Source organism: Gallus gallus, chromosome 7 (genome assembly GCF_016699485.2).
Source record: "Gallus gallus isolate bGalGal1 chromosome 7, bGalGal1.mat.broiler.GRCg7b, whole genome shotgun sequence".
Lineage (NCBI taxonomy): Eukaryota > Metazoa > Chordata > Aves > Galliformes > Phasianidae > Gallus > Gallus gallus.
In genome coordinates this window covers 27322306-27335286 of record NC_052538.1, presented here as the reverse complement: position 1 = coordinate 27335286, position 12981 = coordinate 27322306, and the positions used below count along the sequence as shown (strand labels likewise).

The window sequence follows — 12981 nt, the reverse complement described above, 5'->3', positions numbered from 1 at the left end:
AACAAAAATCAACCACATTTTCAAAATCAAAATTCAGAAGACTTCAGTGCAAGTTCCATTTATGGTTGCAAAATATCAAATCAAAGTGAACTCTGAAAGCAAACGTGTGCATCGATGCTGGTTCTGCCAGCAATGATAGAAACAATCCAGATAAAACGTCACTCAAAAATTCATTTCTGAAGAAGGAATAACTGTGATCGCAGTTAGGGAGCACTCACTACATTCATTATTTTTTCCTCCCCATTTCTACTGGTAAAATGGAAACCTGAATACACCAGGTGTCTGGAAAAATCTTCCTGTTCTTTCTAATGATACCAAGATCATATTACAGTCCAGATATAAGCACTACACTGAAGCATAAAGTCACCTCTGGAGCAGGAAGTGTAGTGTAATACTGAAATATGAGGCACCCAAATAAAGTACTGAGGGAAAACACAGGAGGCAGAACGTGACTGCTGTTACTAAAATGAAATCTGGAAGAAAGGGAATGTCACAGCACTAAGATGGTTAAGCAAATCCTAGCACAGAGACCACAGATTGAAGCTTTTATCTCACCCAGATGACGTTAAAGATTCCTTTAGGCCAATATGTGTAGCAATAAACAAGAAGGTGAAACTACTGTAATTCTTTGCTCAGATGTCACAGCTCAGTTATCCTCTGCTCTGGGGCAATTCTCCACAAAACTTCAGCCTGGATCCCAGGTCAAATCATTTATTTCCAGAGCACAGTCTGAAGCATACTCCACTTGAGAAGCCAAGGGGTCTGCTCCGTACAGAATTCCCATAACTGCTCATGAAGCCATGATGTGGAACAGAGCCCTTCTTTATTTGTAAAGGACCATGCTGTAATTTGTCAGCAAATCAAGTACTGCTAAGGGAAGAGGGATTAAGATCATCCACCTAAAGCTGTGTGACTTGGCAGATACTGGTTTACCATGTACTGTAATGGCTGAAAACCTATTTAAGAACCGAAGCAGAGTTAAAAACTCTCACCTGCTTGACCTCAGCCTGTAGGTGCCGGAGCTGTAGGCACTGCTCTAACCTCTTGTGAGTTTGGTCAGCATTAAGCTCCAGCTCATGCTGCTTCTCATGAAGGAATTCCAGCAGCTCTTGAACCTGTGTTGCAAGGTCAATGTCCTTTTCACAGATCAGCTCGATGCCTACAACAGAACAACACGCAGAGAGAGATCACTGCACTTATTTGCAATTCTAGGCATTGCACGAACTTCAAAATTATTTCCCACCTAAAACACTGATTTGCAAATCTCTCAGTAACACTTTCCTCAGTGAGCTCTCTCCCAGGGAGTTTTTGGCTTTTGTATAGTTTCCCATTCTGCACCCCTGTATTTTCCTACAAAGTAGTGTTTCTCTGGTGATCATAGCTCACCTCACTCATCAGCATCTGAATAGTAGAACACGATTAACCATAGCCTTGCCCAAACATCAAAGTCAATTTTAAAAGGCAGAAATAACCTCCCTGTTTTTACATTAAACCAATAACTTACGCTTTACAGATACAAATTGAAAAGAGGAAAAAAGGAGAGGAAGGAAATAGAAAAATGAAATAAAGTAAATTCTAGTGGCCAGATACAGTGCCTCGAGTGTAGGAAACATAGAGGAAACATCTTTTCCATCTGGGCACTTAAGGGGATCATTAGCAACAACTTAGTTAAAAACAACCTATAGTTCATTCAGAATTACTCCACAAAGTGACATCAATCCATTCATCATGTAGCAGACAGAAAAGATGGCTTAGTACCAGAATCCAATGTCTTGAATTCTGCATGAAAAGGACAGACACTTGAATGACCTGGTCTGAATTTCATAGCTGAACCTCATTTGATCAGGAGGTGGAAACAGAGACCCCCTAAGGTCCCTTCCCACCTCCTGAATTTTCCTATGGCCCTATCGGCCTTGTGTGTGTCAGTTACATGAAATACAACGCAGACCATCACATCTTCCTTCTTTATCACATGAGAGTGATAGCATTGTTGGGTACTTTGCAAATGTAATTGTGAAAGCTTGGCCTGGAGGAGTTATGATGCCATACTGTCTTACTGTAATCCCTGTAATTATAAACTAATAAAGACCTGACTCTTCCCTTATTGAGGTCAACTGGAATTTTGCCATTGGCCTCAATACTGGGAGGATCAGTGACCTAATATGAAAATAATCAGATTGCAGTAATGCTGAGAAAACACTACACTTTTCTCCAAAGCCATTTGATTTCATGGAATAATAGGACATTATACAAGAATTGTGCTAATTAGAAGCTGCTTACAGAAGGCTGGATATTGTTTTTAAAATTGATTTAGAAAGATGCCTTTTCTTCCCCCTTTCTCCTCCTCAGAGGTTTGTAACTTCCATTCTCTCTCACAGCAGTATCCACAGAGGACAGTACTCAAAATAAATATGACCTTATGATTGACCTTATCCTCTTTTTCCTGGTTTCTGGTTTTAACAGAAAAAGAAAGAAAGAAAAAAAAAAAAGCAGAAAGGAATGCAAGCAATTGGTTTATCCCCTTTCCCAGCCAATACCAAACAGCTTCTTCATTACCAAATAAAGTGGAATGGCCCTTGGCTTCCCATTTAAGATCTGGAAATCTAATATACGCTTCCATTCTTAGGAGTGAAGTTTCTTTCAAATGCCAGACACCGAGCATTGTTACTACAATTAGCCTGCATATGGTTCTGTATTCTCAGGACATGACGGGCTTCCTGTATGCTTGACTTCACCACACCTTTCTGATATTAAATGCACCGTTTTCCTTCATGCACACTCAGCTGGTCTGGTTTTGATTGTGCTAACTCATCAGCAGCAACCAGCACGCTGCCTGGGATGCTATCCAAGGGCAGCCCGCGCTCCCCATGATGAATGGTCTGCCCTTTTGTGCTTGTCATGTGTCACACAGATTTATTCTGCCAGTGCACGCAGCAAGAGCACTTATTCTTCTCAAAGATTGGTTTGCAAATTGGAAACCTTTGCTTTCAGAATAATTTCATACATAAAATCTTTACATTAAGTTTTGATAGACAGGAAAGCACGGCTGACTTTTTGATAAACTGAACTTAGTTGCCATTCTTTTTTTCTAATGCCTTGGCCTGTACAGCAGATATCAGTGAAGGATAATGAATTGAAAACACTTTTTAAAAATAACTGTAAAGAGTACCCACACTGGCCAACATCCTGCAAGACACACATTGGTTACAGCTGAGCTATTTGCAATGTCAGATACTATTCAACATAAGGAAGAGGTATTGCTGTTTGACCTGTACAAAGCCCTTTTGGAGCTGCTTTGAACCTGCTCATAGTCAGAACTGTTACCAGCCTGGAACACAACAGTGCAGCATCCTCTTCTTGCAGTATCTATTTTCTGTGTTATAAGTGACACCACAAGCAAAATGAAACAGACTTCCATTTCACTCTGAAGCAATGCAATGCCAGGAAAAGAGACATGAATGATTTTAAGTTTGACATCCAGGACACAACAAGGCTTTGAATTCTCCACGTAACAGGCAGGGACTGTGTAAATTTCCCCGACATCAGTTTCTCAGCATATTTCAGGCTCGGCTTAGAGAAGTTGCCTTAGACATAAAATGCCAGATCCGTAAATCTTGAGTGACGCCTCACAGTGGTGCTTATGGCGACAACAACGCTAACAGTGCAAATGGACTTCAATAGCAAAATAATTGTGTGCACTCAGGCAACAATTAAAGAATATCCCGAGTTGGAAGTGACCCATACGGATCATAAAGTCCAAGAGTGTAACTACTTTTAGTACCTAGAACATGAACAACTGAGGAATGTACCATTGACATGAATGTGTCATCAGTGCAGCTTGGGTCAATGTTAAATCCCTGCTGTGAATCGTGGCCCTAAACTCTCAGAAATGTCCAGACTGCCTCTTTTGGAATCATCAGAACACTTTAAATGCATCAAGCTAAACGCTCAACAATCATTATTCTTTTTTGAGAATTTTTGAACACATTTTTGCCCACAGATCCCCTCTGATCAGGGTATCCTTTGATATCAGTACTAGAGTTGCAACCAGACTGGAAAAACAGCAGATAGTTCCACTGAAACAGAAAGTGCTGGGCCACTAAAAAGTCAGTCTTCTTGAGAATGCTGTTACAGCATTCTCTTAAAGCAAACCTCTTTCCCAAATGACACCAATATTAGTGAGTCATGAACACAATTTGAAAGTACTGCAGAATTGCAGAAGATGTGACTTGACTCCCAGTTCTTACCTGGTCCCTAACAAAATCAAACATTGATTTGCAGAGTAATTATTCTTATGATGAAAACAGGCTAACCCAAAGCAGGATCACCCACACGTGCTGCACCAGTGGAAGGAATCACAGGGCATAACTCTGTGCTGTATGGCATTTTGGAAACAGTGGATTTGCAGATAAGCAGTGCGTACACAGATGCCCTGAATATCTGCAGAGAGTCTGACGTGGTCCACTGTAGGACAATTGGATATGCTGCATCCAATGCACAGTATTCACGTGGACTTCCAGACACTCCACAGCCTGGTAAGAATCGCTGCTCCAAGTTTGCATCACACATGCAAAAAACATGGGCAAATGTCTATAATCTTTTTCTACCTGCACAAGATTTCCAAGCGAAAAAGGCATTATGCATGGAAAAACTTGGATGTAATTCTACCTGGCAGACTTGCTGGCTTGAGGACCTCCAAGCCAAACTCCAGAATGATCAAAATTAAATCAGGTTCCTGTGTGATACGTTAAGAAGAATAAAGCTGAAAGAGAGTTATGGGGAAGGGAATTAACCTCAGGCAGTGAAGAGTGGACCGTTCAGTGGGACGTCCCTGAAATAAGCTTCTTTCTGCCTTCATCTTCTATGGTTGTAGTTGAATTTTGATGGTAACAGTGGTGACACTGTGCAGTGGGAAGCAGCAGTAGAAGTTGATTTCCCAGAACCCCTGCAAGTGTGCACTTCCGGCAGTAAGAACAACCATCTCTCATGCACTGAACGACTGTGATATAGGACTCAGCAAGAGGGAGTAAAATTAAATGAATTTTTTATGGACTATAGCTGCCCTTTATTAAAATAAGAAACAGTCGGCTCCCAAGGGCAATCTCTCTCCCTCATTTTGCCATTCTCCCAGCATTTAGCATTCTGCGCATGGTAGATGTGACCATTACCTTTGATTAACTACAGTTACTCTGCATCACTACGGGCCTTCCGTTTCCTTGCCTCTGGGAGCAATGGATTTTTATCGGGTAGGCTTTATAGAAAGAGATCTCAGATAATCTTATAAAAACATTCTAAAAGTCACTTCATTTAGTGGCTGTTCTTTTGTCTGCAATCCAAAAAAAATTGTTTCTAACTTCTTCATAAACACAGAATTGCTATTTTTTTGTTCCCTGAAGAGCAGTCCCTGATGCTCCTGACTTTTCGCTGTTCTGGATGATATTCTTTTCCTCCCACAACTCCTCACATTAGGATGCTTCCAGGACGTACCAAAAAATGCATAGTAACTAGTGTAGTAGGACCAATTTACTACCCTGGAAAGCAAGGGAGCTGAAGCACAGGACCAGACACAGTGTGGGCAGACCTCATACCAACTCACACGCATGGTTCACACAATGCTTGTCTAGTTCTAAACACACTCCTGTAGCAAACCTTCAGCCTCTGCTGAGTACAGCTTGCCAACCAGGCTGAATACTGCCAACTTCTTTTTTTATTTATTTTTTTTAAAGGTGAGTGCCTAGGGGTAAAATGTTTGCCAAAGAATAAATCCATAAAAATCTCTTTTATTTTGGAAGTGCACGTGAGGAGAGACAGAATGGAATTGCTCTTGCTTTGCAGTTTTTCCAGACATTTAAGAAGGTTAAAACACTTTGCAAATAACTTTCACTTCTGGACTTTATGCAGCGATTAATCTGAATTATGATACTCTTTTTCCAAACAAAAAATGCAAGGATACAAAAATCCTGATGCACAGGATGCCTTAGAAATAGGATCCTAGTGCTGAGAAGAGTAGATGAACCAGACAGACTCCCTATCAACATGAATCAAGTCTTTCACTTAAGTGCACATGCCAAAGGCTTTTTGCATCCAACTGACTATCTTTAACTTCCAAGTGCACACTGAAAAGGAAAATTCCAGTGTGGTTTATCATGTTCCCTTTTTATACACAAAACAATTCCAATTAGAGCTGGCTGGAAACAAGAATTCAATTTCATGATAAATTTCAAGGCTCTCATATCTGGATTCTCTCCCATAGGGCTTTTGGTTAACTAGCTTCTCTGCACCTCTTTCTCTTCCTTGAATCTTGGAATAGATCAAAAACTCCACTGGCCTGCAGTTGCATCAAACTTTCTGAATGAAACTTAAAATTCAGCTTTATACTGAATTTCCATTTGAAAAGGAATGGTGATTTCTGATGGTAATTGTGACTCAAAGAATTTTTCAAAATGATGGAGCAGTTCTGGCTGTGGAGAAAAGCTATACAACAGACTGAATTATGTTAAAATCTGATGTGCTCTGTATGTATTGGCGTATTTTTGAAATGTGTTTTTGTTGCAGGTGGTGTTTCTCTCCCTTTCATTTTGTTCCTTCTCATATAAAATAGAGAACAAATTGTTCCGCTCACCTGAAGCCTGGACCTCCATGATGTATTGGTGTAAATCTTGCCCTTGCTGGATGACTTCAAAAGTCATGTTGTTCATGGCCAACTTCCTCTCGGTGTGACGCTGCAAACGTTGCTCAGCCAGAGTAAGGTCCTCGGTATTGAAATCATTCATTTGTCTCAGCAGATCCTCATTCCAGGCATCTAACTCTGCTGTAACCTTCATGGGCACAAGATAAACACTATATTCACTCAAGACCAAAGAAAAATCTCACTTTCAAACCATGCATTAATAATTGAAGTACTTCACACTGTAACTGTGATCCAGAAACCCCTGAACGACAGCCTCAATACTCTGGATTCTGCCCATTAATGGTTACAGTCCTCATTTTGCCTAGCCGAGGATCCACGAAAAGATTACCAGTCCAAAAAGAAACGTGACAAATTCTTTTTCCCTTGCACAGTCAACAGGGCACTGTAAAGGAAGACACACTGTACTCATACGGATGGTGGATAAATGCTTCTGAATAAATTCAAATTTAAATGAAGAAACAGTAGTGACAGAACTGCAAAAATACTGTGACACCTGTGTCCCCACAATCCCAAAATGGCCTGGATGTTTCTTAAAACATTCTGCATCACTCCGTATGTCAGTACTGCTGATGGAAATATTTATCATTAATGATATTTATTCCTTTTTCTCATAGAATTTAAATTATAAGCTGCTTCCAGTAAGCTCTAAAACATGGATAACTAATACATTTGCAGAATTATTACTGATCTAATACACTGTGAGCAGTATCTACCTGTTGTTCATAGAGAACGCATCATGAGACCTAACATTTTATTAGGAAATCGATGAGTTAATCCCCTCAGTAGCCCTATGTTGTGCTTTCAAGGATCTGAAGTCTTTTTAAGGGTCTTTCTGCTAGCTTGAGTGGGAATAGGCCCCGTATAAATTTGTTTTGTAGATCTCAAAGATTTCTCACTTGGGAATGAATATAAATAACAGACTTTTACAGACGGGCAAAGCACAGCACAGAAACATCACTCTCAAAGGTTGGCTGAATCACCAGGAGCATCACAAAGGGGAGCTAGCTCTCACCAAAGACCTATATTACCTGCCAATAACTCATGGTAATGTTCGAGATATTCTGCTGCTTTCTCTGCATCCTAATTCAAACATGCAGTCTGATGACTCTAGCAGTCCATATACTGTATTTTCTGTGTTTCACATTTTAAGCCACAGTTACTCGACCAATACCAAAGTCCTACTCTATTTTTGCCTGTTCAGTTAACACGATTAACCTACCCAAACAGCCCAGTCTCCTTCATACCAGAATCTCCTATTGCAGACAAAAAGAAGAAATGTGCTGGTGGCAACAAACGAGGACAAGGAGAGTGGAAATAAATCATATATGCCTGAATTCTGATTCATAGGTCAACTTGTCAAAGCTAGACGGAGGAGAGCTAAACCCAGATATTTAGATTCACACTTTGGCATGTTGCAATATAGTGAGAGGTTCTCTGTTTCTCATAAAAGTGCTCTTCAGTGCCTGTGTGCAGCGAGATGCTTCGTTTCCTCAGTAGCCAAGGTTCAACATTTTCCATTTAGTTTTCTTTTCCAGAAAGCATAACAACAAATGCAGTGCAGGCACTGGAAGGGAACCCAAAAGGACCGGCTCTCAGCCCCTCTCTCATTAGCATGAATAGGAGAGCACAGCTTTGCATTAGAAGGGAAAATATACGCACAGATTTTCAGTTCTTTTTTGAGAGAAGCAGAAAAGCAGATTTACTGAACCAAGAACCTGGGATCTCAGCTGCAAGGTGAGAGGTAGAGTGTGAATATCCTGAGGAGTTTCTATTTTTCTTCAGCTATTTCCCATCACGCATTCCACTCAATTACCTTTAAATAATAACTATCTCTACAGTCCCTTTGGCCCCATTCCTGACTCCAGCAGCCCCTGATTCATTTACACACTATAGCTGGAGTCCCTGAACTGTGGGAGCTTCTTGGCAGATTCAACAGCTGTGCAGAAATGGTCGGAGTAGATGCTGGAGAAGGGTTTTACTCAATGTATTTATGTTAGAGAAAGATACTTGACTAGTTGCAATCAAAACTGAATGATAGAATCACAGAATGGCTTGGGTTGGAAGGGACCTCAAGAATCTCAAGGATCCAATTTTTCCTAATATGCAACTCGAAGTAATGATAGTAGAAGAGATTAAAACGGTCAAAGAATGTGTTACATTAGTTTGCTCTTACAGCTATGCTACGATATGGGGATTCTGATCAAAACCATCTCTCTGTTCCGTGTATGTTTATGGACATCATCTTCAGGCCAGGAAAACACAAGTCTTTTGGAGGGCCAAACTACCAGGGAAGTTGAGGATGGACATACAAAGGAATCAACAGATGGTCCCATCCACATCTTCAAGTATGCTGAGACCCAGCAGCCCAGTGCAAGTGCCTGGGTTAAATCTCTCTGCTCTGATGCCATTTCTTTTAGCAGCTTTTCCATGTGCTGTGAAAGGGACACTGAGCAGCACTGCTTTTATTCTCCTGTTCAAATTGGTGGTTCCAATTAAACAGGAAAGGACAGCACTGGCAATCAGGACACAAGCTGATACACTCCTGGGGATGCACAGCCAGACCCAAAGGCTTCATGTCTTCTTTTCAGGGCCAGGAATCGGGGCTGAGATTGCACTTGAGTGTCTCCGGACAGTCAGGCAGGCCCGGCAGGGATTGCTGGTCCAGTGCCAGTTCCAACAGGGCCAAGGATCACAGCCACTGACAGTGGGCAGAAGGGAGGAAGGAGGGAAGTCAGCTCCAAGTGGGAGCTGAGGAAAGAGTGATAATTACCCTGTGTGCTGGGTTAGGGGAAGAGAGGAAGGAGTCAGACACAGCAAGAGGTGGAACATCACCAAGTTTCTCAGGCGAAGCTTTTGTACAGGAAGGTTGGGTACATTGCTCTGAATAACCAAGACAAACAGATGGCTGGAAGGGAATCTAAAGCACACAAAGGCAAAGAAGCAACAGCAGAGCTGTGATAACAACCCAGGTTTCCTGAATCCCAATCTGGTGCCCTATCCCAGAGACTGTGCTGCTTTGCAGATCTCATTAAGACACTTCCTTTCCTGTCTGTGCAATCAATGCCTCACAATCCCAACAGTTTCTGTATTTCAAACTTGATCATTTGGAAATGGTCCCAGTCTGAATTTGAGTACCTAACTAGTTTGACTGGGATGTAGGGAAAAATGATTTGTTTTTCTTGAGGAAGGGGCTGTAATTAGGCACTTCAGTTAACTACACATGTATATTTTTCAAGCCTAAAAAAGGACCTGGATGCTCTCACAGAAGGGGTCAGGCATTGACATCTATGGTGAAAATTAGTACAGTTTCATCTGATGTAGTCCCATCTCCCAAACTATGGTAAGAGCCAATTATATCAAACCAATGTCAGGAATTGTCTCAGAAATGAGGCTCCCTAGGCCTTGAACATGTTTAATTCCCTTTTGACCCAGAAGAATGGCTGATTTGAGTTTATTCTGTTCATCTGTTGGATTTTTGGTGGGAAGAAATGACAGCACTTCTTATGTTTATTCCTTTTTCTTCACAGTGTTTGCGATTCTAAACAGACCTCAGCATCCTTCACATGCCCTGGAAGAATAAGAACCCTGCAAAGAGAGAAGCTCTGAGCTCTGCTCTGCTGGGGGATGAGAGAGAAATAATACCAAAGCAGAAGGGTCACAAGGGCAGCAACAGTGGAAGTGCACAGGCCTGCACTGGTAAAAGCAGCAGACTGATCCCAGATTTAGCAGATGTATCCAAGTACTCACACTGCTCCAAGGAAATCTGCACATACGCTTCTCGCTGCCAACCACACTCTGGAAGGAACCACACTCCTTCCTTGCAGGTCGTAAGGTTGGTGGCCAAGAAAAAGGATCAAAGTACCAAAGGAAGGTCAAGTAACCTGAGTGTTAATGAGAGGGAAAGGCACAACAAAGGTACACACTGACAGTGAGCCTAGAAAACACAATCCATCTTCACATGCAATAGATGCTCCTGCTGTCATCATAATGGGAGGAAAGAAATGATGCAGGTAGCGAACCTAAGCTAGCATTCAGTGAGCTACCCAATATATCCATATTAGAGCAGCAGGAACTGCACAAAAGTTTCCATCAGCATGTGAGCAAAGACTGGGCTTGTGCTGAGCTCCACTGTCACAAGACTATAACAGATATACAGACTACATCAGCCAGGTCTGTCTTTCCTGCAGACACAGCAACCACAGTCTACAGTCTAGACCACATACTCTGGGACAGGCATCCTCCTAAGACAGCAACTTAATATACTCAAAATCCCACTACTACAACATTGCTGCTTTTGCTGCTTCCTGGATTTACCATGTTGCAACACCAGCAGATAACATGACTGTGGGGAGAGAGACATTTTCATCTTCAATGCTGGATAGGGAGTAAAGCTATGGAGAAGTGGGAGGCAGGTTAAACAGAACAGCAGTAATAATAACAGAAGTTGCCCCGCCATCACACTCCTATACTGCAGCATGCTTGTGGATTAAGCCAAAGAGTCCATCCAAGCTGAAGCAGCTGCTGTGCAGGCAATTGTACATCAGCAATGCCTTCGTATCTAAATCCTGTATATTTCTTGATGTTGTTGATGAAATTTTCTACAAAATGGTGGTGCTGAGCCTCTAACACTGCTTGCTTGGCATGAATTCAGTGTTTAACACCTAAAGTCATCCTGCTTAATGCCAACCAGAAATTTTTGTTTGCCAATTGAAGGAGGTGGAGAGGGAAATGAGGAATCAAGTATGAGAAAATAAATGTTATATGGTGAATGAATCATATAGGAGCTGATATTTTGAAGTATAGGCTGGGAAAGGGTGTATGAGGAGGAGGAAAAGAAAGTTCTACTCTTGGAGCAATTGCTGTCAACACAAAGAGAGCGGGTTTGCTAGAAAGATCTGCAAAAGAGTAAAGATGGTTGAGAAGGACAAGCAAATGTAGGAAGCAGGTTGCAAGAGAAGTGACGGTGTAAGTAGGAGGAGGAGGAAAGGTGAAAAGAGTGGGTAGAGCATTGGGATGAGGCAGGATGGGAAGAATAGTCATACAGGCACAGGGCAGATCTCAGAATCGAGGAAGGGGAATATCCACCTCTCTCCCAACAAAAAAGTTGGGAGCCACATTTGGCATAACGAGAGAGTGAGGGTGGATGAGAGGGAAGGTAAGAGAATCTAGTGAGGGAAAAAAATTCAAAGAAGAAAAAAAGGTAATTTTGACTCCTGGACCCTAAGGGAATGTCTGTGTGTGCAGAAAGAAAGAGGTTATAATGAAGTAATGGAGTAGATGAGACCAGATCTATAGGGCACATACCATAGTCTGGGTACCAGGCATGCCAGGAGCGACAGCATTCAGCCCTGCTTTGGAGTTCAGAGCAAGCTGGAAGACTAGAAGACTGGATATGACAGTGTAAGTGGGTCTATGAGCAGACTAAAGCTGCAGGTTTATGGTAGAGGAGATATAGGTAGGAAAGGGCGAATGAAGCAGTCGCTTCTACAAATCAAGCATGCAGAAAGTTTGCTGTTCCTCCTCCTTAGGTCTGCGTTTGGGTTGATGCTGTACAGTGTGACAATAATGTCACCCATTCCTTCTGACATGTGGCAGAGATACCACACTGGCTTAGTGGGGACCTCAGCTGCTGAAGAGTAAAGAGGCTGTCACAGTAATGATTCTGCTCCAGTGCTTTTGGCTCCTGAGTCCTCAAAATATCAAGAGAAGCAGGAAGAAAAGGTACCCAGAACAGCTTAGTGCCTTACCTTCCTTAAAATGAAGTGATGTGCAGTTTTAAACCTATGCATACAGAAATGAAAAACATAACCTCAGTGCGAGTCACTGTAAGATACCAGTTTATGAACAGAAGGGTCAGAAATTTTTTCTTACCATTCCTCCTCTTACAAGTGTATCTCAAGATCTCTGCTGCTCTTATTCCTAATAAAGAAGTTCACTTCTGAGTGCCAGCTATAAGTCAGTGAGGGGCTATAAAGCATCTTGTACCTCCAACCAGGCAGCTAATTCACTTGAAAGATTCTGCTCATGTTATAAATCTGGAATGGAAGGCTCAAGTGAGTTGTAAATATCAGTGAATCAAACTACTGTCTGTAAGCTGGCTGCTGCTCCCTTCTAAACTCACGCTCAGGGATCGATGTGAAAAGCCAGAAGAGCCAGCAAGCGAACTCAAGGCTGAAAAATTTAATTAGCAGGTGAAATGGAGCCAAAGAGATAGAATGGTGGAAAATCAGTTAACCAACAGGTGAAGATTCTAGCGATCTTAGTGCTTTTTGAAAGATTAAAAACTTATC

General features: G+C 41.8%; 1 protein-coding gene across 15 annotated transcripts in view; it reads right to left on the bottom strand.

Moving 5' to 3' along the window:
• The window catches only part of KALRN (kalirin RhoGEF kinase), a 446039-nt gene that overhangs the window by 143737 nt on the left and 289321 nt on the right, over window positions 1–12981 (bottom strand). For all 15 annotated transcript variants that reach the window (XM_015289974.4, XM_015289980.4, XM_040703547.2 and 12 more), the window contains 2 exons: window positions 6623–6818; window positions 993–1159 (listed from right to left, as the gene is read on the bottom strand). In XM_015289974.4, coding sequence (XP_015145460.2) covers window positions 993–1159; window positions 6623–6818 — 363 coding nt within the window. The remainder of the gene's footprint in view (window positions 1–992; window positions 1160–6622; window positions 6819–12981) is intronic.